Consider the following 25,247-nt stretch of genomic DNA (forward strand, 5'->3'; position numbering starts at 1 on the left):
CCCTGATTGCTCACCCAGGCTAAGTGACTCTTACTCTGCTGTGTTGCCCTTAAAGGGATAATCACCACACCCTTTTTTTAAATATCAATTCACGGTGGCACAGTGGTTAGCATTGCTGCCCCACAGCATCAGGGACCCAGGTTCGATTCCTGGCTTGGGTCACTGTCTGTGCGGAGTCTGCATGTTCCCCCTGTGTCTGAATGGGTTTCCTCCAGGTGCTCCAGTTTCCTCCCATACTCTAAAAGATGTGCTGGGTAGGTGCATTGGCCATGCTAAATTCTCCTTCTGTGTACCCGAGCAGGTGCCAGAGTGTGGCGAGTAGGGAACTTTCACAGTAATTTCATTGCAGTGTTAATGTAAGTCTACTTACTAATAAATAAACTGTAAAATTTAAACAATTCACAAGGTGCAAAGGCACTTATTCCCCTGGGGAAGGTGTGAATGAGCCATTTTCTTGAATGTAACTGAGTGGCTTGTCTGTAATGTCAAAGGGCTGTGAGTATGGGCTACGGATAGATCAGACGGGATAAAGATATCCAGTTTCTTTCCCCATAGGATGTGAGTGAACCAGACCAGTTTCTAAGGCAATGCAGCAATTTTATGAAAGTCATCATTGGCAGTAGCTTTTCTCTCAAGTTTTGTGCTTAATTAATTGAATTCAAATCTCCCAGCTGCCAGGGGGCAATTTGAACTCATGTCTCAGGGTTGTTAGTTGGCTTGGATTATAATTTCAGCAGCACTATGTTACTATACCCCAGGGGTTGAGGAGACAGCGATGGCTTTGCGGATGATTGTGCGGAGGGTGTGGAAAGTCTGCAGAAGGATCTAGATAGGCTGCGTGAATGGGCCAGGAAATGGCAAATGGAATTTAATGTTGGCAAGTGCGAGGTGGTCCACTTTGGTAGGAATAATGGTAGGAAGGACTATTACTTACGTGGCGAAAAACTGCAGCAGGCGACGGTGCAGAGGGACCTCAGGGTCCTTGTGCATGAGTCGCAAAAACCCAGCTTGCAGGTGCAGCAGGTGGTCAGGAAGGCTAATGGGACGTTGGCCTTCATAGCGAGGGGGATTGAATATAAAAATAGGGAGGTCTTACTGCGGCTGTATAGGGCATTGGTGAGGCCGCAGCTGGAGTACTGTGTGCAGTTTTGGGCGCCGTACTTACGCAAGGATATTTTGGCCTTGGAGGGAGTGCAGAGGAGGTTTACTAGGCTGATGCCAGAGTTGATGGGGTTGAGCTATGAGGAGAGGCTGAATAAACTAGGCTTGTACTCGTTAGAGTTTAGAAGAATGAGGGGAGATCTCATTGAGACGTATAAGATGATGAATGGGATGGATAGGATAGAGGTGGAGAGACTCTTCCCGCTCAGAAATGACAGTAGGACTAGGGGGCACAGCCTCAAGATAAAGGGTGGGCGGTTTAGAACGGAGTTGAGGAAGAACTTCTTCACTCAAAGGGTGGTGAATCTCTGGAAATTCTCTGCCCGTTGAAGTGGTGGAGGCTGCCTCGCTAAATATTTTTAAGACGCGGGTTGATGGGTTTTTGATAAGAGAGGGGATTAAGGGTTATGGGGAGAGGGCGGGAATGTGGAACTGAGCCACGACAGATCAGCCAGGATCTTATTGAATGGCGGGGCAGGCTCGAAGGGCTAGATGGCCTACTCCTGCTCCTATTCCTTATGTTCTTATGATTGGCAAAGATTATTACAGCAGGCCTCGAGTGATAATGATACAGCTCTTCCATTCTCAATTTACGCCCAGCACCTTTCAACACAAATCACAATCTCTCTGCGGGATTTTTTTTGGTGAAAGAAGTTTTATTATAAATATTATCTTTAAAATAGTACAAGCTATTTTATCAATAAGGTTCTACTGAAAATAAACATAATGATAAAACTTTAATGAATGCACGCCAGCCTATTCCCCTGAGTGCTCAGTGTTGGGAGATATTGGTTCTGAATGGTGCCAATATCGCTTGGCACAGATAAATTAAGCAACAATCTAATCTTCTGATCAATTATCCATTGAGGTTGCCTCGTAACAACGGAGCAGGACTACGTGGGAGCTAGCCTGGATGAGCACATTTTATTTTTTTGCCTAAAACAATGTTTATTAGTCATTTCCCTCCCCCCCACATGCTTCTTCCAATATCTGTTTAATATCGGCCATGGCTCAGTTGGTAACAGCCTGACATCAGTCAGAAGGATGTGCATTCAAGTCCCACTCCAGAGGTCTGGGCGCAAATCTAGGCGGACACTCCAGTGAAGAAGTCCTGAGGGAGTGCTGCACCGCCTGAGATGCCTTCTTTCAGATAAGGCACTAAACCGTCTGCTTTCTCAGGTGGACGTAGAAGATCCCATGGCACTGTTTGGAAGAAGTGCAGGGGGGGTCCTATTTATCCCTCAACCAACAACCACCGAAACAGATAATCTGGTCATTATCACGCTGGTGTTCATACTGTGCACAAATTGGCTGCCACGTTACAAGAGGGACTACTCTCCAAAAGTACTTCATTGGCTGGAAAACACTTTGGGATATCCTGAGGTCATATAAGGCACTATCCAAATGTCAATGGTCCAACCAAGGTATGGAACTCCTTGTGCAGGGAGCCATGCATATCAAGGAAGGTGGGAGACTTAATAAATTGTTAAAACATTATTCCTGCTGTGCATGTTGAATACTATTAGAATACTCTAGTGAACAGGCATTTTAATTCTCCTCGATAGGGACTATTAATGCCTAAAATGTATGTGTCAAAATCTATGAACAATGACACCATTTAATTATTATTAAACAGCAACATATTTTGCATATGTTAACAACAAGTTGCTAATTTTAACTCAATGTCATGTTTTGACTTCCTGGCCTGGAGGACAGATGGGATTAAAAATAGGTCACCTGGCCATTCTTCCTGCCAAAGCTGGAATACAGCCAGGGAGAACAGGGAAGACTAGAGGGCATTTCCCCAGAAGAAACTTTTATTAACCCTGACCAACTGTTAAAGGAAGCTGGCTGGAGACCTACCACAGCACTGCTAGGGATCTACCGCACCAATGCTGCAACCTTGATAGAAATCATGCAACGCGTAAAGTGCAGAAAGAGGCCATTCAGCCCACTGCGTCAGCACCAACTCTGCTGCCCTCCCCTCCACCAACTCAGTATTTCTGGTGAGGTAGCGACTGATAATTTGCACAAGCAAAAAACAGACATACTTAAATACAAAATTCTGATGTGCCACTGCCTTCTGCTTATTATCTAATAATGAATTAAGCCGAATTGTCTGCGAGTTTGCTGAAAATGTGCCAGGGTAGAAATAAATTAAACAAACTGCGCTTGCTAAATAAAACATCCATGAAAATGGTCATTTGTCTTTCTATCAACTGGATCTTGCAGGTTACAAACAATCAGTGGCTGCACAATTAACATTTTTATAAAAAATGATAAAATTCCCTGTTGTACATGGTGGGGGGAATTTTACTGGCCAGGTCTGCCCATCTGAATTGATAAACGCAAACATCGTCCATGTTATGTGCAGCCTTAGCTGAGTTTCAAACCTTATTGCTTGCATGGCACAGTGGTTAGCACTGCTGCCTCACAGTGCCATGGACTCGGGTTCGATTCCTGGCTTGGGTGACTGTCTGTGTGGAGATTGCACATTCTCCCTGTGTTTGCATGAATTTCCTCCAGGTGCTCTGGTTTCCTCCCATAGTCCGAAAGATGTGCGGGTAAGGTGGATCGGCCATGCTAAATTGCCCCTAAGTGTCAGGGGGGACTAGCTAGGGTTTGGGGGATTGGGATTGTGGTCGGATCCAGACTTGGTGGGCCGAATGGCCTCCTTCGGCACTGTATGATTCTACGGTTGTTACCAACCATTTAGATGAGGGAGATAAAATGGAAAGCAGAACAGAAATAGCAACCAAGCCAGTACCAAGTGTACAGCAGGTCAAACATATTGCAGTCTTGAGAGAGCGATAGGAGAAATCATAAAGCAAAATAACATCAAACTAAGAGAAATGGGATCAGATAATGAACTCACAGCGGGCAAAGGACAGTATTGAATCAGAAAGAGCAAACTGGGAGAGGGCAAGGATTTCAATCACAAAACACAGAGAAAGACTAAGGCAAGAATCCAGTCAATAAACACTTGCCTTTACACAGCAGCTTCAATATAAAAAAACTGTCCCAAGGCACCATACAAGAGCAAAGGATAAAAAGGAACAGATGCCGTATTAAGTAGTGTGCAGCACTGCAATTTGCAGCCAGTAACCAAGGTGAGATGATCTCAAAACTTTCCCAGTATTCGTAATGTAATAATTCCACCACGTGATGAATAGCGACATTAGAATCCAATTCAGAATTCCACCGGATTTCTTTAATGATAATATTCTAGTCACCTCCTATCCATTAAAAAATTCCATCACACTTCTTGGAAAACACTGGTGGTCTTAATTGCATCAGTCCCCAGTTTGCAGTTATATATTGTCAAATACACATGTTGAAAATATATAAAACCAAAATGTTATAAATATTGCTCTGTTGAAATTATTATACTCCTCAGAATTCAATATGAATTTTCATATAAAGTGCTGTTCTCCTTTCCAACTTCGACTGACTTGAGATCAGTATAAAAAGTTATGCCATAAAAATCTGTCAAACTTCCAGTCGATGTTGTACCCAGAAATATCTGACTTCCTTTTGGACAAAAATGGTTTCATTCATTGATGATTCTGTTGCCGTCTTAAGCTGAAGATAGCAGTACAGGCAAACTCCAGGGAACTCGCAACGCCCAAGCTCGTTCAAGCACTGTTGTCTGGAGCCAGACTCAGACCATGGTTTCCAGCTCCAAGTACTCTTTCACGGGTGGGACCTCAAGGGACGCAGGGAGAATGCCAGTCTGAGTCAAGTCATTGGATTCTTCAATTATCCTCTTCTTGGCATCTTTGGCCAGCTTTCGCTCAGCCAGTGGGATGAGAAACAAAAGGAGAAAGGAGACAAAGTAACAAGATCCAGCCAGCTGGAATGAGGCATCATAATTTTTGGTGAAGTCATGAAGTGCACCTAGGAGCAAGCAAAACGGACTTTAGCTGACCAACAGGAACTTCCACTCAAAACTTCTATTCAAATCAAAACCTTTCCTTCAATGAACTCACTGCCAGTGGACAGTGCCCATCCCCAAGTGCCCTTGAGAAGGGGAATGTGAGCTATCTTCTTGCTTCTAACTAAGAGGCTTACTAGGCCATTTCACAGGGCAGTGAAGACTCCACCACATTAAAGTGGTCTGTAGTAACACAGTAGACTCACACACAGGGATTTCCTGGCCACACTCGCCCCAAGGCCGGAAAATCCCATCCAAGGTCAACAGACCTTTGCATAGTCCTGTCCCAGCTGCTATGATTCCCATGGCGGGCAGGCAGGAAAATTCCATCCATAGAGTCATACAGAGCAGAAAAGGCCCTTCGGCCCATCGAGTCTGCACCGACAATGTCTACCACTAAAGTTGCACTAATCCCATTTTCCTGCACTTGACCCATATCCTTGAATCTTATGTTATTTTAAGAGCTCATCCAAATATTTTCTGACCTTCACTACCTTCCCAGGCCAGGCATTCCAGATTTCCAGCACCCACTGAGTGAAAATGTTTTTTTTCTCAAACCGCCTCTGAATCTCCTGTCCCTCTCCCTATGTCTCCTCGGGATTGGCCCCTCAACCAAGGAGAACACATGTTCCCTACTCACCCTGTGTATACCCGTCATGATCTTACACACCTCAATCATCTCCCCCCTCAGCCTTCTCTGCTCTAGAGAAAAACAATCCAAGTCAATACAAGTCTCTCCTTATAACTCACAAGCTCTATCCCAGGTAACATCCTGGTGAACCTCCTCTGTAGCCCCTCTATGCTATTACAGCCTTGGCCAGAGTGGCTAGGGATGGCAGACATTAGTGAATCTAATAGCTCTCTAATAGCTTTATGGTCACCATTACTGACACTTACGCAAGGATATTTTGGCCTTGGAGGGAGTGCAGAGAAGGTTTACTAGGCTGATACCGGAGTTGAGGGGGTTGAGCTATGAGGAGAGGCTGAATAAACTAGGCTTGTACTCGTTAGAGTTTAGAAGAATGAGGGGAGATCTCATTGAGACGTATAAGATGATGAATGGGATGGATAGGATAGAGGTGGAGAGACTCTTCCCGCTCAGAAAGGACAGTAGGACTAGGGGGCACAGCCTCAAGATAAAGGGGGGGCGGTTTAGAGCGGAGTTGAGGAGGAACTTCTTCACTCAAAGGGTGGTGAATCTCTGGAATTCTCTGCCCGTTGAAGTGGTGGAGGCTACCTCGCTAAATATTTTTAAGACACGGGTTGATGGGTTTTTGATAAGTGGGGGATTAAGGGTTATGGGGAGAGGGCGGGAATGTGGAACTGAGCCATGGCAGATCAGCCATGATCTTATTGAATGGCGGGGCAGGCTCGAAGGGCTCGATGGCCTACTCCTGCTCCTATTTCTTATGTTCTTATGACACTAGCATTTTATTCCATATTTTGGGTGGCACAGTGGTGAGCACTGCTGCTTCACAGCGCCAGGTTAGATTCCCAGATTGAGTTACCATCTGTGTGGAGTTTGCACGGTCTCCCCATGTCTCGTGGGTTTCCTCCGGGTGTTCTGGTTTCCTCCCACAGTCCAAAGATGCGTGGATTAGGTGGATTGGTCATGCTAGATTGACCCCAGTGTTGGGTTAACCCATGCCCTCTGGTTTTTTTCTCCCCTAGCCTCAGTGGAAAAAGCCTGCTTGCATTCATTCTCTCTGTACCCATCAAAATCTTATACACCTCTATCAAATCTCCCCTCATTCTTCTAGGCTCCAGGGAATAAAGTCCTAACCTATTGAATCTCTCTCTGTAACTCAGCTTCTCAAGTCCCGGCAACATCCTTGTGAACCTTCTCCGCACTCTTTCAACCTTATTTTCATCCTTCCTGTAACTAGGTGACTAAAACTGTACACAATATTCTAAATTCGGACTCACCAATGCCTTATATAACCTTACCATAACACTCCAACTTTTATACTCAATACTCTGATTTACAAAGGCCGATGTACGACCCTATCCACCTGTGACGTCGCTTTTAGGGAAGCCCTAAGCTTTTGTTTTCAGCTTCTGACAGCACTTTCGGTGGGGGGTAAGTGTTCACAATGAGGTTCTGCTTACCTGCTGCAGGTGGCCCGATCAAACAGCCAATCCCCACAAAGAACTGGTACAGGCCCATCCCTTTCTGCAGTCTATGGATTCCAATGACGTCAACCTAAACAAAAAAAATCCTAATCAAAGCAAGGTTCAGACATAAAATGTGTTGAGAACTTACATTCTTCAGAAGCCAGGATAATGAATACTCAGCGAGAGGCGAGGTCCACTAGCTCCAGCACTGGAATATTAACCTAATCAAGGACCTCACTGCTGAGCTCAAATCTGGGGACGGAATTTTCCGGACATTCACGATCCCTCACCACTGCCAGCGAGAATAAAGAATTTGGCACTTAGCCAAACTCCATTCAGGATTCAAGGTAGGCTGGAGGTGAGGAGACACTTCTTCACCCAGAGAGTGATGAGCCTGCGGAATTCATTACCACAGGACGTAGCTGATGCCAAAACATTGAATGTATTCAAAAGGCGACTGGATATAGCGCTCGGGGAGAATGGGAACAAAGATTAAAGCAGGGGTGAGTTGATGATCAGCCATGATTGTAATGAATGGCAGAGCAAGCTCAAAGGGCCAAATGGCCTCCTCCTGCTCCTATCTTCTATGATCCTATTCACTGCAGCGGGACTGGAGAATCCCAGCTGTGGACAAGATCGGAGAATTCGGCCCCTGATATTTAAACTTGCTGCACTTCACCGCAAGAATTGGTTGTGCTGAGTTTTAGCTAAAATGCTCTCTGACTGAAATGATGCATTTATCATGAGTTAAACAGATTGATGATGTAGTTTATTGTAAGAGATCATTACTTTAAGTTTGTTGTAATTTGCTAAATTGTTGGAGCCATTAATATTCATGTGACTATTTTCTGATAAGTTTCTTTACTTGAGATAGAACTAAGCGGAATTACATATAATTGACAGTAAAAGAAATGGCCATTCACTTTAAGTTGACTATGCTGGTTTATATCAGAGAACAGGACAGAATCATTGAATCTACAGTACAGGAGGAGGCCATTTGACCTATTAAACCTGCACCGATAACAATCCCACCCAGGCCCTATCCTATAACTCCACTTACTGACCCTAGCTAAACTCTCTGATGCTAAGGGGCAATTTGGAATGGCCAACCCACCTAACCCACACACCTTTGGACTGCGGGAGGAAACGGGAGCACTTGGAAAAAAACCCACACAGACATGGGAAGCACGTGCAAACTCCACTCAGTCAGCCAAGATCGGGATCAAACTCAGGTCCCTGGTGCCGTGAGGCAGCAGTGCCACCATGCTGCCCCCAAATGCCATTGTTTTTTTCAATTCTGTTCTCTGGAAAAGATCTCCTGGATGTTCTTTATACCCGTTGTGATCTCATCCAGCTGCATTGCTATTTTAGGTGGCTAGCTGAAGGCCCACTCAAACAAAAGGTGGGAAAATCATCCTAAATTGTGATCCCTTTGAGTGATTTCTTTCTGAGAAACTGATGTGGAGGGCTGGGAGATGGACTTTATGTAGTGAGTGCTGGGAACAGCCCAAACGGGGTGAGAATTGTAAAAATGAATAAGCGCCCTCTCACCAGGACTGGAAGCAACAACGTCAGATAGGCCCCACAGAATGTGGCGAGAAACACTATGTACACCATTAGTGTTGGGAATGTTTTTGCCAAGGGTGCCAGGAGATTGACAGCTCCACAGAACAGCAGGTAGATCTTGAGGTAATGATACTTTGCCATCCAATTGCGATCAGCAACGTAGCCAGAGATAAGCTGAGCCACAATCTCAACGATTCCTGCAACAGAAACGTGCATTTTAGAATTGTCTGTAACTGAGACGCACTGAATTTTGACAAAGAAACAATACAAGTTAGAACCACGAGGTATTAAGGTCATTCTTTTTGTAGAATTGCCAAATTATCCAGCACAGAAAGAGGCCATTGGGCACAGCAAGGCCTAGGCCTTCGAAAGAGCTTCCTGATCAGTCAGCCACATAAGAACACAAGAGTGAAAGAAATAGGAGCTCAGTTAGATCATTTGGCCCTTCAAGCCTGCACCTGCCATTCAATAAACCTGCAGCAGTTCAAGAAGGCAGCTCACCACCATCTTCTCAAGGGCAATTAGGGATGGGCAATAAATACAGGCCTAGCCAACGACACCCAAATCCCATGAATGACTAAACAAAGAGATCTTGGCTGATCTTTTATCTTAGCTGCAAGCTTCCGCACTCTCCTTGTATCCCTTAATTCCAATAGTTCCCAAAAAACTATTGAAGTCTTATTTTGAATGTACTCAACAACTGAACATCGACAGAACTCTCGCTCTGGGTGGGGTGGGTTGGGGCCGGCGGGGTGGGTCGGGGGACTCTAGGTTGCCTCGACATCCATTGGGAACCCCAATTTTTGGCCAAAGCCCCATTCAGTGGGATTCCAGCGGGCCGTCTGAGGAAGCGGGAAAATCTCGCCCATTATCTGGTCATTTATTTAACCTATTTTGTGTCATGTTTCTCTTTATCACATCAACAACTCCGTTTCAAAAGTCTTTTGCAAGCCGTGAAGAGACCTGGTTAAGTGCCTGTATGGCCTCTCTCCCTTCTTTGCAGCTGCAGTAATATGTCTGACCACTGTGTGGTGCTGTGTGCCCATTGCTTGAAGATTCCCCCGGTGGCCAATTATGAAGTAATACAAAAAGATGGCAGCAATCTCACTCATCTTCCAGGATAGGCCAAAGATTCACTTGGAAGAAAATCTTAAACACACGCTTGCACAGCAGAATGGAATAATTATTTAATCCAGATTTGTTGCCAAACCTTATAATGCTTGGGACCAAAAAAGTTAACAAGATCTCGTTTCATTTTTAAGCACCTCATCGGCAATTGATAACTAATTTAACTTGCTCCTTAGATCAGCTTGTACTTTGCAACCATTGAAATGATGTTGTTTTGCCAAATGGGAAGAACTGCGCTGTTGTGAATCTGTCTCTCTAGGTTATCATATAGCGTTAAATTTCCAATGGGGGTACCATAAGCATAGACACGGGTCAAGGGCGGTGTAGGAAAAATACATTGTTAAGATGGCAGCGCAGGCTCGTTGGGCCGAAGGGCCTGTTTCCCGTGCTGTGTTGTTGAAGAATTGACAAGCTCTAAGGCAAATTAGTCGGGTCGAGAATTGGATTGGATTCAGCTTCCCTGCTGTGAAGAACTGAAGACAAAATAATGAGGCGACCCACCACCCCCCCCCCCCACAAAACATACGGGTGAAATAAGCAGTTGCCAGCTCTCAGACTCATACTCACTCTTTCCACACATAGGCATTAGGGTGGCCCAGTGGTTAGCACTGCTGCCTCACAGCACCAGGGAACCGGGTTCGATTCCTGGTTCAGGTCACTGTCTGTGTGGAGTTTGCACATTCTCCCCGTGCCTATGTGGGTTTCCTCCAGGTGCTCTGGTTTCCTCCCATACTCTGAAAGATTCTGATTAGGTGTATTGACTTGAACAGGCACTGGAGTGTGGTGACCAAGGCAATTTCACAGTAACTTGAGCCGACTTGTGACTAATAAATAAACTTTAACTTTAAACAAACCAAGGGCAAGCACAGAGACCAACAATGCTTAGCACTGCTGCCTCACAGCGCCAGGGACCTGGGTTCGATTCCAGCCTCGGGTCACTATCCGTGTGGAGTTTGCATGCTCTCCCCATGTCTACATGGGTTTCCTTTGCGTGTTTCAGTTTCCTCCCACAGTCCAAAGACGTGTGGGTTAGGCGGATTGGCCATGCAAAATTGCTCCTTAGTGTCCCAACATGTGTGGATTAGCGGCTAACTATGTAGAGTTAGGGGGTAAGGCCTGGGTGGGATTGTTGTTGGTGCAGGTTCGATGGGCCAAATGGCCTCCTTTTGCACTGTAGGGATTTTACGAATACTTTGTGCATTACTCAATATAGCTGAAAGCTACCCATGATAATCAGTCACAAAGAATAGAGAAAACTACAGCAGAGGAACAGGTCCTTCAGCCCTCCAAGCCTGCACCAACCATGCTGCCTGACTGAATTAAAATTCCCTACCCTTCCGGGGACCATCTCCCTCCATTCCCATCCTATTCATGTATTTGTCAAGATGCCCCTTAAATGTCACTATCATACCTGCTTCCACTGCTTCCCCTGGCAGCGGGTTCCAGGCACCCACCACCCTCTGTGTAAAAAAACTTGCCTCGTACATCTCCTTTACTCTTGCCCCTCGCATCTTAAACTATGCCCTCTAGTAAATGACTCTTCCACCCTGGGAAAAAGCTTCTGACTATCCATTCTGTCCATGCCTCTCATAATCTTGTAGACTTCTATCAGGTCGCCCCTCAACCTTTGTCGTTCCAGTGAGAGAAGGATCTTATTTCTAGAAGAGGACGAGTGGTGTGATGTTATGTAGGGCATGGGTTACAGTTCCCCATGTTGTGAACTCCCAGGTCCAGTGGGACCACCTTGATTGAACAAAGGGGGCAGCCGCAGTCAAGGAACGGAAAGTCTCTCTGTGGAGGAAGTTTTGAGTTTCTGGTGGAACAGGGAGCGATGAAATGCAGGGAAGTACAAAGGGGCACATTTTGGCAGAAAGAACAAGAAAAAAAAAATAAAATGGGTGGGACAGTGGTTAGCACAGTGCCTGGGACCTGAGTTCAATTCTCGGCTTGGGTCACTGTGTGGAGTTTGCATGTTCTCCCCATGTCTGCAAGGGTTTTCTCCAGGTGCTCCAATTTCCTCCCACAGTTCAAAGATGTGCAGGTTAGGTGCATTGACCATGCTAAATTGCCCCTTAAGGTCAGGGGGACTGGCTAGGGTAAATGTATGGGGTTATGGGGATAGGGTCTGGGTGGAATTGTGGTTGGCGCAGATTTGATTGGGTTGAAGGGCCTGTTTCCATGCTGTACACCTCTATGGCTCTATAACCTCCTATATCATTGATGTTTTTTCTCTGCCTATCAAAGCGTAGGCTGATCATATCCATACATTATTACCTTTATATCGCAGCAATAACAGGAGGAGGATTATAGGAGCTGGCTCTGATAATTAGATGAGATATAATTGGATTATCTACAGCAAAGTACTTACCAGCAACGCAAATGAGCAAGGTGGCTTGGAATGGTTCAATGCCCAAAGCCCTGGCCTTGGCTACCAGGTGAAAATATGGTATGAAATAGGCCAACTGGCTGAAGAAAGTGCAAATGGTGTAAATAATGAAGAGTGGGTTTGTCAGCAGAGAGAAGTCGATGAGATTTTTCACACCAACAGAAATAGACTTCAGTTGGGCACCAAACTCCCTACACAAGCCCTTGTGCCTGGTGTCAGGTGGCATGGTAACTGTGGCCAGCACTGGGTTTGAACTTCTACGTTGGACGCTGCAGCCCGGCGGGGCAGTGGAATGCAACTGTTTCAACAAAACGGGTTCATGAGCCGAGCACAGGTCCTTGGGCTGCAAGACTGACAAGTCACGGGGGGCAGAGCGATACCGTTCCACGGCCTCCTTCTTCTCCCACGGCGAGGAGATAGATTCCTCCAGTCCATTCTGAAGCCCTGGGGCAAGTTCCGGGCGGCGGCTGACCGGAAGCTGCGCCCTCGATGTCCCGGCGGTCATCGTTTCCCTTTGGTCGCTGAGTACCTGCAGCCTCCCCTGCCTCCGGCCGCTATCCTCGGCCACATCTTGCTTGAGGTAGATTGGACGATTTAGCATTCCCAGCGGGATCAGGTGGAGTGTCAGCCCGCACAGAATGAGTATTGCTCCTGTACAACACAAGCAGCAGAAATTGTTAACTTGGATGAGTGTTCCACCTTCGAAAGGTACAATGCTACCAGCCCCCTTTCTCACTATAACAAGCGTGGAAAATTAACTATCTCAACATTTACCCACTCTTTGTAGAGCGAAGTGACCAACTGTGGAGAGAAAGGCTTATTATAGAAAGGATATTATTAAACTAGAAAGAGTGCGAGGTCACAATTGAGTCGGATGATAATGACTCGGGCTCACTGATTTCATGTAAAATAACATTTAAATATATTCAGCCTCGTGCCTGAAATACTGATCTCGCCGGACATCCAGTGCCAGTAAGATCGCGAGAGGCGAAAAATCGGGCACAAGCTCTGGATCTTGATGTGACCGGTTGTCCCCACCCAGTGGCCGGTGAGACATAATGGTAAGATCGCCCCCTTATACCTTCCAGTCCTGACCTCATTCATTTTGGAACTGGGTGTTTCACATTTCTGTTGCGTGTGGTCTGCCGTTGTGTCCAGGCACCACATTGAAATTTTTTCCTTAAAGTTTATTACTCATAAGTAGGCTTACATTAACACCGCAATGAAGTTACTGTGACAATCCCCTCGTCACCATACTCGGTTCCTGTTCAGGTACACTGAGGGAGAATTTAGCGTGGCCAATTCACCTAACTAGCACGTCTTTCGGAGGTAACTCATGCAGACACAAGGAAAGCATGCAGACTCCGCACAGTGACCCAAGTCAGACCCTGACGCTGTGAGGCAGCAGCTCTACCCACTGTGCCACTGTGCCACCTAATATCACTGACTCACTACTGAAGAAAGCTGATGGACCTCCTGAAAAGAAAGATGGGTTTCTGGGAAAATTCTGAGGTTGGAAAATGGACTTGTTCGATTACATTGAATCTAGGAGGTTCACCTATAGATGCAGCTCCCGCCCCCAACCCATTGCTGCAGTGTCCAGAGTGTCTACAAGTCTTAATTCCGATCTTCAAAGGTAGCCCCAGGCATTGGTCAGGTGATTTCAGACATCTACACGCCACGTTGTTCCAGATGTGCTCTGGAGCGGTGTGTTTTCCTGCTGGCACTGCGGAGAATCAGGCGTGGGTGCTGGACCTTCATCTGCATCCCATCAGAAACATGCAAATCAGATTCCTGCCAGCCTCCAACGCGACTCCAGATCCACAGTGGCAGGCACCAGAGGCAGATCCTGCGGGAAATTCACGGTGGCGTGAAACCGATTTTTGCACTCCCACCGAATTCCTGCCCCGCCATTGAATCCACCAGCAGCTTTATAGGAGAATTGTGCCCCATGTTCCAGCCCCATTTGTCATTTGTTTGAAATTGGGTCCAGCTAATAAAGGCTTAGTGGAAATTCAAAGATAGCTCAGTCTATTAAAACCCCAGTTGACAAAAGCTGTAAGAGTATCTGATTAAGTGACACACTTAAACAATGATTGAAGTGCAATGAGAGTTCAGTTAGTTACCTACCTCGCCAGCCATATTCATCGAGGAGGTACTGAAGGAATGGAGCCACTGCGAAAGTTAGCCCGGTCCCTGAGCGGGAAATGGCACAAGCGGTGGAAAGTCTTCTGCGGAAGTACTTGGCTGTGTTAAGAGCTGCAGCCTGAGATAGAAAGGCAAATCCACAGCCTACAAAAAGAAATACATCACCATTGGTCTGCAGAGCAGGAGAATTCAGGGTGACAGACAACTTAGTTACCTTCAGGATTTCCTGAACCACAGAGGTTTGAAAAGTATGGTGAGGCACTACAAGTTGGCAAATTAATGTTGTAGTCCACAGCAGGAGAGGAGCATTAATCTAGCCTGCAATTGCCCACATGCAGGTTTCCAGTTTAGGCTACACTGACATCAGGAGGCTCAAGCTGAGAGCAGGATCTCAATTTAGGATAGAATAATGCAGAATGAGGCCATTCAGCCCATTGAGTCTAGAGCGATTGTCTGACAGATCATCCCACCTAGGCCCTATTCCCGTAACCCCACATATTTACACCGCTCATCTTGGGACACACTAAGGGACAATTTAGCGTGGCCAATCCACTGAACCTGCGCATCTTTGGTCTGTGGGAGGAAACCGGAGCACTCGAAGGAAGCCCAGGCAGACACGGGGAGAATGTGCAGTCTCAGCACAGACAGTCACCCGAGGCTGGAATCGAACCCAAATCCTTGGCACTGTGAGGCAGCAGTGCTAACCACAGTGCCACCGTGCCATCTTTTAAAGGCTATTTCTGTGACCAAGCTTTCGATCACCATTGAATATATCCATATATAACAATGTCAAATGTTGTCTGATAATATTCCCGTCCAGCACCTCGGCACATTTAGCGATGGTAATGGTGTTATCTAAATGAAGATAGCTAGTGTAGGATGAGAGAGAGGAATATTAGATGTCACATCTCACAGACCAGGTGAATACCGAAAATTAGGATGGTGAAAGGGCTGGGGAAAATCTCCAACATGTCCGGAGCACAGCACTCAGAGCTTCTTAAGGAGAAACCAAGAGGAGGTTGGAAGCTCTGGCAGCCTCTGTAAGGAGAGAAAAGTGCTGACGTTTCAAGTCCTTTGTCGAAGTTTTGATCTGGACTCGAAACGTCAGCTCTTTTCTCTCCTTACAGATGCTGTTGAGATTTTCCAGTATTTTCATTTTTGGTTTCAGATTCCAGCATCTGCAGTAATCTGCTTTTATTAGGGGGTTGGAAGGGTACAGGTGTAGGGAAAATAACTTCCCATATGTTGGAAAAGACAGAAGATAAACACTGCTTCTGGGCCTCCTGCACAGACCATTTGATGAGAACACAGGCATGTTCCTGACTGATCTATGCCACAAATGCAGATGATTGAATTTCCCCTTGAGTAAGGGTTGTTCCTCAGAAACTGCAACTAGACAACACTCTCTGCTATACTTCCTCTGTATGACGGAGAGGCTGCCTATAACAGATAGGGAACTGGCTGCTGTGGTTAAGATTTGGATGTGCTATTTTGCTCTGCTTTGCTCAGAGCCTTGTCACCCAGTCTGAGTTCCTGTTCCACCCTAAATGAAATATTTAAGTAGCTCCCTTAATATTGAATCATTCAACCTGGAAGAAGACAATTTGGCCCATTATACCTGTCCCTCTTACGCTGGAAAATAACAAGAAAGAGTTCAGGAATGGCTCTTCCAGTAAAACCTTACCTCAAAGGATGTTTCTCCTGAATATTTTGGTAAATATTGCTCTCACCTGTCAATAAGCCAATGGTGACATAGAGGTAGGCAATTCTGTCAACGTACGAACTTAAGAACAATCCAGTAGATACCATGGCCGCTCCCAAAATTCCAGTTTGCTTCTCGCCTATCTTTGCACAGAATATACAAGCAATTGGACCTGGAACAGAAACGTGACAGAAGTCTGAAACCGTATTACTTGGGAGAGAAAGCGCCGATCATTTGGTGTCCTGTTGAACATGGCCCATGGCCAATGGCAGCATCAAATCGACATTAATTCTCTCCTCACCCCACCGATGACTCCAGTCAGTAGGTAAGTCAGTCAGCCATTTACGATTCCATGTTTGGTAGCCAGGGTTAACAGAGTTCAGACAGGCATGGCCTTTGCACCCCTGGGCTGGGGAATAAGAAATCAAGTTCGGTCCAGTTCCTGATCAGCGACCCTCTCACTGTGTGTAGTGAGCAAGAAAAGGTCTCAGGATATTTGCCCTTATTGGCTGAGGCAGAGAATATAAAAGCAAAGAAGATATGACTGAGCTGTAATGAAATGCTTGTTAGGCCACAGCTGGAGTACTGCGTGAAGTCCTCGTCGCCACATTATAGGAAGAATGTAAAGTTAAAGTACATTTATTAATTACCAGTAAGCTTACATTAACACTGCAATGAAGTTACTGTGAAAATCCCCCAGTCGCCACACTCCAGCACCTGTTCGGGTACACTGAGGGAGAATTTAGCATGGCCAATTCATCTAACCAGCACATCTTTCAGACTGTGGGAGGAAACAGGACCCGGAGGATACCCACGCAGACACGGGGAGAACATACAAACTCTGCATAGACAGTGACCCAAGTTGGGAATTGAACCTGGGTTCCTAGCACTGTGAAGCAGCAGTACTAACTACTGTGCCACCGTGCCACCCCTGTGGAATGTGACTTCACTAGAGAAGGTGCAGAGGAGATTTACCAGGGTGTTGCCTGGGAGACAGCGTTTCAGCTATGAAGAAAGGCTGGTTAGGCTGGGGTTGTTTTCCTTAGTAAGAAGTCCAACAGGTTTATTTGGTATTTGCAACATCTCACTTACTGTCCTGTCTGGAGACAATACATATCTCTTTAACCTCTGCTTAATGCTATCTCCACTCACATTGCACCTTTAAGCTTGATTAGCTGTAAAGATTTGCATTCTAATCGGTATTCTGTAAACTGTGTGTGCCTTTATATGCTCTGTTTGTGATCAGAACTCTCCACTCATCTGAAGAAGGGACAGCGTACCGAAAGCTAGTGGCCTTTACTACCAAATAAATCTGTTGGTCTTTAACCTGGTGTTGTGAAACTTCTTACTGTGTTTACCCCAATCCAACACCGGCATCTCCACATCTTGTTTTCCGTAGAGCAGAGAAGGCTGAAGGGAGACCTGATTGAGGTGTATAAAATTATGAGGGCCATAGATAGGGTAGAGAGAAAGAAATCTTTCCTCTTAGTACAGGGTTCAATAACCAGGGACACGGATTTAAGGTAAGAGGCAGGAAACATAGAGGGGATGTGAGGGAAAAGTTTTTACACAATGGGGGGGTGGGAACCTGGAACTCACTGCCTATAAGGAAGATGGAGATGGGAACCTCACAACATTTAAATGAGCATTTGAAATGCTATAGCATACAAAGCTATGGACCGAATGCTTGAAAATGGGGTTAGAATAGATGGGGGCTCAAAGGCCGGCACAGACATTATGGACAAAAAGGGCCTCTTTCTGTGCTGTAAAACTCTACAATTTGGCCTGGCTTTAATCCTACCCACAGTGGAACACTCACTGAAGTTCCCAACACACACATTCTCCCCATGTCTGTGTGGGTTTCCTCTGGGTGCTCTGGTAATGATGGTAATTTGGACAATATATCAGAGGGTAACTAAGCAGCACGCACTGATTTACAGCAAGAGAAAGGGAGTCAGAAGAACATGAGAAAAATGGCAGAAGAAAAGAGAAAAATGGTACATTATCACTAAACTAACACCAGGCCCAAGCAGAAACTATTTGGTGTGATAACTTTAGAATCGCTACCACTGATGTTAACTGCTTGACTCTCCTGTGGATTCTGTTTAATGAATACAAAGAGTAAATTGATTCCCAAAGGAATTTATTCCAGAATGCTGGATTTTAATTGCATTTGTTTTAACTTCTTCCTACATTCACAAATCTTGGTGTAGACTTCATTTTGAATCGAAACCAAGTCACCTCTTTGTCGCAGCGCTTGTCAAAGAAAAATTAGATCTAATTAAAGGGGCAGAAGTCATTAGGGAATTAGTCCATCAAAATGGACCCCTGCAAATTAGCATTGTGCACACGAACAAATTTCTAGATGTTGAATTTAATAATGGGAGGTAAGTTATCCTGACATTATAATGAACTTTAAGTTCCATAGACTCAGTGACCCACCCCTGGTATAGACTGACCGTGAGAGCAAAGATAATTACCCAAACCACATCCCAGGCCAGGTTGCGAGTTTCCACAGCCCTTGACTTGAAATGTAGAATCCCTACAGTGCAGAAGGGGGCCATTTGGCCCATCAGGTCTGCACAGACTGTCCAGCAGAGCATCCCACCCAGGTCCTATCCCCATCACCCCATGATTTTACCCCACTAATCGCCCTAAACTAACATCTTTGGACACCAAAGGACAATTTAGCATGGCCAATCCACCAAACCTACGCATTTTTGGAGTGTGGGAGGAAACTGGAGCACCCAGAGGAAACCCACACAGATACAGAAGAATGTGCAAACTCCACACAAACAAGGCCGGAATCAAACCCGGGTCCCTGGCGCTGTGAGGCAACAGTGCTAATCACTGTGCTCCCACTGCTACCTCCATTTCAGAGATAGCCATTTCTCTGTCCTGAACTCCCCCAAACATCTTGACAGCAATGTTCTGTTCAAGAGGGTGAGGCGGCTGACAGAGCTAACTATAAATGGAGTCGCGAGGGCAGTGCTGTTTAGATAATGTCACTCTCACTGATGCCCACTTCTACTCTTTAAATTAAGTCCTCTCCCCACTTCTGACCTCAACATACTGAGGAAGGAAGGTCACCAACACAGGAGTAAGTCCAGGAATGTTCTGAGCCTGGTGGCTTTCATTTCATTTTATTGAGAAATTTCTTTAAAAACATACTAATAATACCTTTATTTCTTTATTCTATTCATGGGAAGATGGGCGTTTGGCCCATATCCCTCTATACCATCTTACCCATGTAGCTGTATAAATGCATTTTAAAAGACAAAATTGTAGCCGTCTCTAGCAGCTTGTTCCAGCCACTCACCACCCTTTGTGTGAAAAAATTTCCCCTCTGGACACTTTTATATCTCTCCCCTCTCACCTTAAACCCATGCCCTCCAGCTTTAGACTCCCCTACCTTTGGGAAAAGATGTTGACTATCTAGCTGATCTGTTTTATTTTATCGACCTCTATAAGATCACCCCTCAGCCTTCCACACACCAGAGGAAAAAGTCCCAGTCTATCCAGCCTCTCCTTATAACACAGACCATCAAGTCCTGGTAGCATCCTAGTAAATCTTTCCTGCACTCTTTCTAGTTTAATAATATCCTTTCTATCAGCAAATCTTTCTTTTTATAAGATTTGTAACAGCAGCCTATCTGCTTTGATAAGCAGCTACAATCTCAATTCATCAGACTTTTGAATGGACCTACCTCGCACTAAGTTGACATTCCTCTACATCTTACCTGTGACTGTAACACTACATTCTGCACTCTCTCCTTTTCTTCTCTAAGAATGTTATGCTTTGTCTGTGTAGCGTGCAAGAAACAATACTTTTCACTGTATACCAATACACGTGACGATAATAAATCAAATCAAATCAAGGGGCAATTTAAAACCATAGAATCATAGAATCCCTACAGCGCAGAAGGAAGCCATTCGGCCCATCAAGTCTGCAACGACCAATCCCACTTAGCCCCTATCCTCATAACCCCACATATTTACCCTGATAATACCTTTAAACTACACATTCCAGGACACTAAGGGGCAATTTAGCATGGTTAATGCCCCTAACCCACACATCTTTCGGACTGTGGGAGGAAACTCGAGCACCCGGTGAAAACCCACGCAGACACGGGGCGGGGGACGTGAAAACTCCGCACAGACGGGGACCCAAGTCGGGAATCAAACCCAGGTCTTTGGCGTTGTAAGGCAGCAGTGCTAACCACTGTGCCATTGTGCCACCCCAATTTATAAAAGTTAATTTTATATAAATTTAACATGGCCAGTCCACCTAACCCACACATCTTTAGACTATAAGAGGAAACCAAAGCAACTGGAGGAAATCCACGCAGACACGGGGAGAAAACACAAATTTCACACAGACAGTCGCCATACTCCAGCGCCTGTTCGGGTACACTGAGGGAGAATTTAGCATGGCCAATGTACCTAACCAGCATGTCTTTGGAGCGTGGGAGGAAACCAGAGCACCTGGAGGCAACCCACACAGACATGGGGAGAACTCCACACAGACAGTCACCCAAGATGGGCCCCGGTGCTAATCACTGTGTCACGGAGGCAAGAATATCCCAACATCTTTGTAGGCAGTGTGTGCAGGCAAATGTAATATTTTTAATATGTTATATTGTTATGTATCATATTTCTACATTACAGAGGAATGCCTTACATGTTAATAATACCTGCTGTTAAACGTACACATGACATAATAGATCCAATCCAGCTGATCTGTTCCATAGAAGCCTGGAATGTTTCCTGAAGCGCAACAGATAAGATCCCAAATGATTTCAGTATTCCCATTGCCAACACATTTATCTGCAAGAATCAAAGAGATAGAACAAAAATTACATTCAGAGCTTGAACTTGGCACCTTCCCACCATGACAACCCTCTGCTGAGCAACACACCACGTGTGGTTATCAATGGGGGATTGTAAAATCCAAGTTTCCACACAGCACAGACTGTTGCGAAACCAACAAGCTCTGCTACTATTCCACAGCTGGGGCCAACATTGCTTGCAGTTGTCACTGGTATTATTGTTGCTTGCTTTCAGCACTGACCTTGCGCTGCTTGTCCGCATGAAGTTAACTGGCTCATTCACCTGGAATGGCCAAACTGTTCCCACCTTCAGCCAATGTTCTTCACGTAACACCATTAACTTCACAACAGCGGAGACTTATGTGCACTGATATCAGGCTGTCACATGTTAAATGACCTGAAGTGCTTCGCAAGAGCATGAGAAAATTGACACAGAGCCACTTAAAGAGATACTGGAGGAAGATGACTAACAGCATTGTCAAACAGGTAGGTTATAAGGAGAGGTAAAGGCAACACACTACGGATGCTTCAGTGGGAAACAAAAACAGCAAAGTGCTGGAAAATCTCAGCAGGTCTGACAGCATCAATGGGGAGAGTACAGCCAATGTTTCCAGTCTGGCTGGCCCCACGTCAGAAGTTTTAAAGAATGGCAACAAGACAGCAAGCACATGGACAGGCTTCATTGGAAACAGGTGGAGGCAAAGATGAAGTGCAGAAACACCCAGACAATCCACCTGCCCAGTCCGTCAATAACCCCCACCCCACGAACAGCAAATTCCACAGATAGTGCCTTGAATCGATCAGCTAACTCAGACCCAGGGTGGAAATGAACTAAATTACAGAGAAAGGATGGGGAAAGGCCAGGGAGAGGTTTAAAAGATAAACCATTAGAATATTAAAATAACAGTATTGCTTAACTGGAAGCCAATGTAGGTGAGCGTGCACGAGGTGAATAGGACTTGGTGAAAGTTAGGACATGGGCAGAGGAGCATTGGAGGATCTTAAGTTTCTGGAGGGTAGGAGATGGAAGGCCGGCAAGGAGAAGTTGGAATACTCAAATCCTGAGATGACAAAAGCATGGATAAAGTTTCAGATGAGGAGAGACGGGGACAAACTGGTCTACATCATGGAAGTAGGCGGCCTTCTTGATAGTATTTCTCTTTTTACTCATTTGTAGACATGGGCTTCACTGGCTGGCCAGCATTTATTGCCCATCACTAATTGCCCTTGGAGGGCAGTTGAGAGTTAACCACATTGCTATGGTTGAGAGTCAACCACACGTAGGCCAGATCAGGTAAGGGTGGCAGATTTCCTTCCCTAAAGGATATTAGTGAACCAGATGGGTTTTTCTGACAACCGACAATGGTTTCATGGTCATCAGTAGATTCTTAATTCCAGATATTTTGTATTGAATTCAAATTTCACCATCCGCCGTGGTGGGATTCGAACCTGGGTCCCCAGAAAATTAGCTGAGTTTCTAGATTCATTGTCTAGCAATAATACACTAGGCCAACGCCTCCCCATAAGCATGAATGTATGATTAGAAGCTTATCTCATGGTCAGGTTTGGCACTGAGGGTGTAAAAGGATAGATGTCAGGGAGAGGAGCGGACGCAAGGTTTGAAGATTCCGATTTCCCAACATTTGGCCATGAGGAAAATTCTGCTCATTTATTAGCAGTTGGAGAAAAGCTGTCTGACAACATTGAGGCAGTGGAGGGAGCTCGAGAGAGAGCGAGAGATGGTGGAGAGTTCAAGCTGGGACTTGTCAGTGCACATGTGGAAACTATCACTGATTTCACAGAGATATAATCAGACAAAATGGATGCTGAGTCAAAAGTGAGGAAGAGGTTATCAGAAGTTTCATTCGGGCTTTAAACAGGCTCTTAAAGTGCATGAGAGGCCAGAGATTGTAGTGGGTTGAGTTGGGGAGGAGGAGTCGGATTGGAGGAGATTCCAGAGATACAACAGGACCATCAGGAGATTTTAGGAAACTGCTTTTTGCTGTGAATATAAGACGCCAGTGTTGGAAATCTCATTTCTTTTCTCTAAGGATCACTATATTCCTGTGCCTTGTGGAATTCTTGGCCAGACAGGGCAAAGGGCCATTTCCTCTTAGTTTTGTTCTTTAGATAATTATCCGATTCTCTTTTGAAGGCCTCAGTTGAAGCGTCCTCCAGCACACTCTCAGGCAGCGCATTCCAGATCCGAACCACTCGCTGCCCAGAAATGCTTTTCTTCATATCGCCATTGTTGCTTTTGCCAATTACTCTAGACCCCGTGCCCTGTGGTTCTTGATTCTTCCACGAACAGAAACAATTTCTCCCTCTCCACTCCATTCAGCTCTCCCATGATTCTGGACACCTTTATCAAATCTCCTTTTAATCTATCTTCTCCAAGGAGAAAAGTGGCAGCTTCTCCATACGTAGCTGAAGTCCCTCATCCTGAAAACCACTTTCAGCATCTTTCCTGCACATGTACCAATACCTTCCCATCCTTCCTAAAGAGTGGACACAATGGCCGGAATCTTACTGGGCTGTTCCCGCAGGTAGGATTTCCCCATCCCACTGCAGTGAACAGAGATTTGGCTGGATGCCAAATTCTCTGACCTCACTGCAGTGGGAGCATGGCCTGAACAGCCGATAAAATCTCATCCAATATGTCGGCTGAGGTTGAACCAGCATTTGGCACGGTGTTGTACTCTGTTCCTCAAATAATAAAGCCCAGGATTGTGAATTAACCGTGCTCTCAATCTACCCCGCCTCCTGCAATCACGGATGCCCCCTTGTCCCTCCCAACCCTCTGCTCCTTCAGCCCATTTGGAATTGTGTCTTTTATTTCCCCTGGCCTCTTGCTGTTCTTCCTATAAAATTAATCACTTCTTCCTTCAGCTCATTGTGCGATAGACTAACGGATGGAATTCCACCCCTCCCACCACACCCCCCACCCAACGCAGGCAGTATTTATTTATTTACTATTCGTGTGACAAATAGACTCACATTGAGACTGCAATGGGTGGCGCAGTGGTTAGCACTGCTGCCTCACTATGCCAGGGACCCAGGTTCAATTGGGTGACTGTCTGTTGAAGTTTGCACATTCTTCCCGTGTCAGCGTGCATTTCCTCCAGTTTCCTCCCACAGTCTGAAAGACGTGCTGGTTTGGTGCATCAGACGTGCTATATTTTCCCTCAGTGTTCCCGACCAAGTGCCAAAGTGTGGCGCCTAGGGGATTTTCACAGTAACTTCATTGCAGTGTTAACATAAGCCGACTTGTGACACTAATAAATAAACTTATACTTAAATAATGAAGTTGCTGTGAAAATCCCCTTGTCGCCACACTCCGGCGCCTGTTTGGGTACACTGAGGGAGAATTGAGCACGGCTAACACGCCTAACCAGCATGTCTTTCGAACTGTGGGAGGAAACTGCAGCACCCGGAGGAAACTTACGGGGAGAATGTGCAAGCTCCACACAAACAATGACCAAAGCCAGGAATCAAACCAGGGTCCCTGGCGCTGTGAAGCAGCAGTGCTAACCACTGTGCCACCATGCCCCCCCACCCCCCCCACCACCCCCATTTTGTGGCAATGGAGGTAGACCACCATTAGCCAGTGGTGGGATCTTCTGGTCCTGGCGCTGCCAACCCGAGCTTCCTGTTGTTTGCATTCTATCTCCTCGGCACCGTCAGGGAACCCGTGGGAGTTGGGGGGGGGGGGTGGTGGGGTCATAGTCAACAGGATTGGAAGACCCCTCCAATGGGAACAGCTGGAAAATCCCACTATCCGGAGGTGTGTGAGAGAGACTTGCTGTGACTACCTCTCCCTTTCCTGTGGGGAAAATAGCCTCTGGGAGCTCTCAGTAACTCCCAGTGGTGACCTGTCTGGCCCAGTCTCTATTGATTTGACATTCATGGAGTCATGTAACACCACATTCCTCTGGGATTGACGTAAATCACAAGAGGATGAGAGGTGGATTAAATTCGAAAGATCTATTAAGTTTTTCGATGAGTCATTATGAGTTGCAGTTTTCAGTTTATCACTGTGCTCTTTGAAACAGAGATCTAGCCTTGATTTCACACTCCTGAAGTGATAAGGTAAATCGTTATCTTTGTCAAACATTCACAGTTGTGGGTGTTGCTGGCAAGGCCAAAGTTTATTATCAATCCCTCATCCCCTTCAATTAACCTAATGGCCCATTTCCAAGTGCAATTAAGAGTCAGCCATCTTGCTGAGGGTCTGGAGACATATTTAGATCAGAAGAGATAAAGATAGCAGATTTCCCT

At 45.7% G+C, this 25,247-nt stretch overlaps 1 protein-coding gene across 2 annotated transcripts in view; it reads right to left on the minus strand.

Moving 5' to 3' along the window:
* Positions 1-1,737: 1,737 nt before the first annotated feature.
* The window catches only part of LOC145335778 (putative monocarboxylate transporter 5), a 61,868-nt gene continuing 38,358 nt past the window's right edge, over positions 1,738-25,247 (minus strand). The window contains exons 2-8 of one of the 2 annotated variants that reach the window (XM_080181507.1): positions 20,835-20,967; positions 16,169-16,312; positions 14,421-14,582; positions 12,273-12,941; positions 8,762-8,973; positions 7,205-7,298; positions 1,738-5,058 (exon numbers count right to left, since the gene is read on the minus strand). In XM_080181507.1, coding sequence (XP_080037633.1) covers positions 4,823-5,058; positions 7,205-7,298; positions 8,762-8,973; positions 12,273-12,941; positions 14,421-14,582; positions 16,169-16,312; positions 20,835-20,967 — 1,650 coding nt within the window. In that variant the 3' untranslated portion in view covers positions 1,738-4,822. Of the gene's footprint in view, positions 5,059-7,204; positions 7,299-8,761; positions 8,974-12,272; positions 12,942-14,420; positions 14,583-16,168; positions 16,313-20,821; positions 20,968-25,247 lie in introns of those variants that run through there. The other variant, XM_080181516.1, reaches the window with a different exon arrangement.

Source organism: Carcharhinus amblyrhynchos, chromosome 3 (assembly GCF_965287045.1).
Source record: "Carcharhinus amblyrhynchos chromosome 3, sCarAmb.v2.hapA, whole genome shotgun sequence".
NCBI classification, from domain to species: domain Eukaryota; kingdom Metazoa; phylum Chordata; class Chondrichthyes; order Carcharhiniformes; family Carcharhinidae; genus Carcharhinus; species Carcharhinus amblyrhynchos.